The sequence below is a fragment of the Cordyceps militaris genome (assembly GCF_000225605.1).
Source record: "Cordyceps militaris CM01 unplaced genomic scaffold CCM_S00006, whole genome shotgun sequence".
Classification (NCBI taxonomy): domain Eukaryota; kingdom Fungi; phylum Ascomycota; class Sordariomycetes; order Hypocreales; family Cordycipitaceae; genus Cordyceps; species Cordyceps militaris.
In genome coordinates, this window is record NW_006271974.1 from 2,806,151 (window position 1) to 2,807,811 (window position 1,661).

Below are 1,661 nucleotides of genomic sequence, written 5' to 3' on the forward strand. Positions count from 1 at the left end.
AGCGCCTCGCCCAGCGCCGTCGTCTCCCCCGCCGCGGGCTGCCAGCGCTTGACGCGCCCGTCGGCGTCGGTCACGGCCGTGTAGCTGTGCGCCGCCGAGTTGGTCTGGCCCCTGGTCTCGGGGCCTTGCAGGCGCACGGAAATGCCGCCGGCGGGGCGGCCGGCTGTGGTGTCGAGGACGTGGCAGGTGATGAGGTCCTTTTCTGTCGCCATGGTTGGGGTGTGGATGAGTTTGTGTGTGTGTGGTGCGTGTTGGAGTGAAAGAATTGGTCGGTTGAAAGAGAAGAAAAGAGGGCAGTTTGGGACGCGGTGGATGAAGAATGGAAACTTGGAGACTGGTCGTTCGGCAGCCTCCCCCGCCTTCCCCACTTGATTGTGCGGGCTCGGCGGGTGCCGGCCGGGAACGCTCGGCCTTGTCACAGCCATCACGAGACAGCAAGCCGGCCCATTGGTCGCTATGATTGGCCATGGCGGGCAAATTAGTAAGCATCCGGATTTTCTACATCATCTCTCGAGCCAAAAAAAAAAAATCTCGATGAGACTGACTTGGTAGCCAGGTTGCGGCATGTCAAGCACTGGCCGCCTGGATGGCATGACGGGCGGCACTATTGCACGGCTTGTGAGCAATGTCAAATTTTTGTCACTTGAAAAAAGAAAATTCGAAAGTCTGGGGCGGCCAAGCGCTGCTCCAGAAGAGCGACGGCGGCTGAATCAGCACAGTAAAGGGTTCAAAGGTGACATTGTGCCGGGCCTTCCAGGAACGCAAAGCTATGCAAAAGGCCGCTATTGACGTCTTCAAGAGACCTAGTCTCTTTCTCAGTTTCTGCCAGTCTGCCATCCAAGAACGGGTGTGCTATCCTTGCGCTTTTGGCGGCCTTGATCGACGATGATGCAGCCCTGTGGTCCTGGCTAACAAGCCCGGTTTTGTGTATAGTACGCAGCACAGCTCCACGTCTTGATCCCTTTCAAAACGGACAAAACTGCACTTGGGAACTTCGACAGCTTTGGCCAAACGCTGCCGCGGATGGGGTCACTTGGCGCGCTAGATCGGGGGCACCGGGGCACCAACGCCGTACGCTATGCCGCATCCAGCAAGCGCTGCACATCGCCGCCCCGTGTTGGCGGGATCCTCGGATGGGAAGCCCAACGGGGAGACTCATTCGAGACAACGCTATTGGCTGCCCACGAGGCCATATCCGCCCTCCGGCTCCGAAGACTGGTTACTATTGCCCAAAACTGATGGTGGAAAGCCAAACATAATGACTATATAAAGCCCGCTCCATGGCACCTCATTTTCTGGCAAACTCGTCTCCATGCCGTCCTAGACCAAACCGCACACCACCATGGCGACCGCGGCCGTGCAAGAAGATACTTTTCGAAACTACACCGCGCAGCAAGCGCAGTCCTACGCCGCCTACCGCCCAGACTACAGCCAAGCACTCTACGACGCCGTGCTGCTCTTCCACGCCTCCACCGGCGGCCGGCCCGGGCTGCTGGTCGACGTGGGCTGCGGGCCGGGCAACGCGACACGGGCGCTCGGCGCGCACTTTGCCCGCGCCGTGGGCCTCGACGCCTCGCCCTCCATGGTGCAGCACGCCGCGGACCTAACCCCCGGAGCCAGCCCACGCTTCCACCACGCGACCGCCGAGTCCCTCGGCGCCG

The 1,661-nt window shown here is 60.7% G+C and overlaps 1 protein-coding gene across 1 annotated transcript in view; it reads right to left on the reverse strand.

Annotated features, from left to right (window-relative positions):
- Positions 1 to 212, reverse strand: part of CCM_08140 (hydroxyisourate hydrolase) — a gene marked incomplete at both ends in the record, with an annotated part of 451 nt that extends 239 nt beyond the window's left edge. The window contains one exon of the mRNA XM_006673279.1: positions 54 to 212. Coding sequence (XP_006673342.1) covers positions 54 to 212 — 159 coding nt within the window. The remainder of the gene's footprint in view (positions 1 to 53) is intronic.
- Between the last annotated feature and the right edge of the window lie 1,449 nt (positions 213 to 1,661).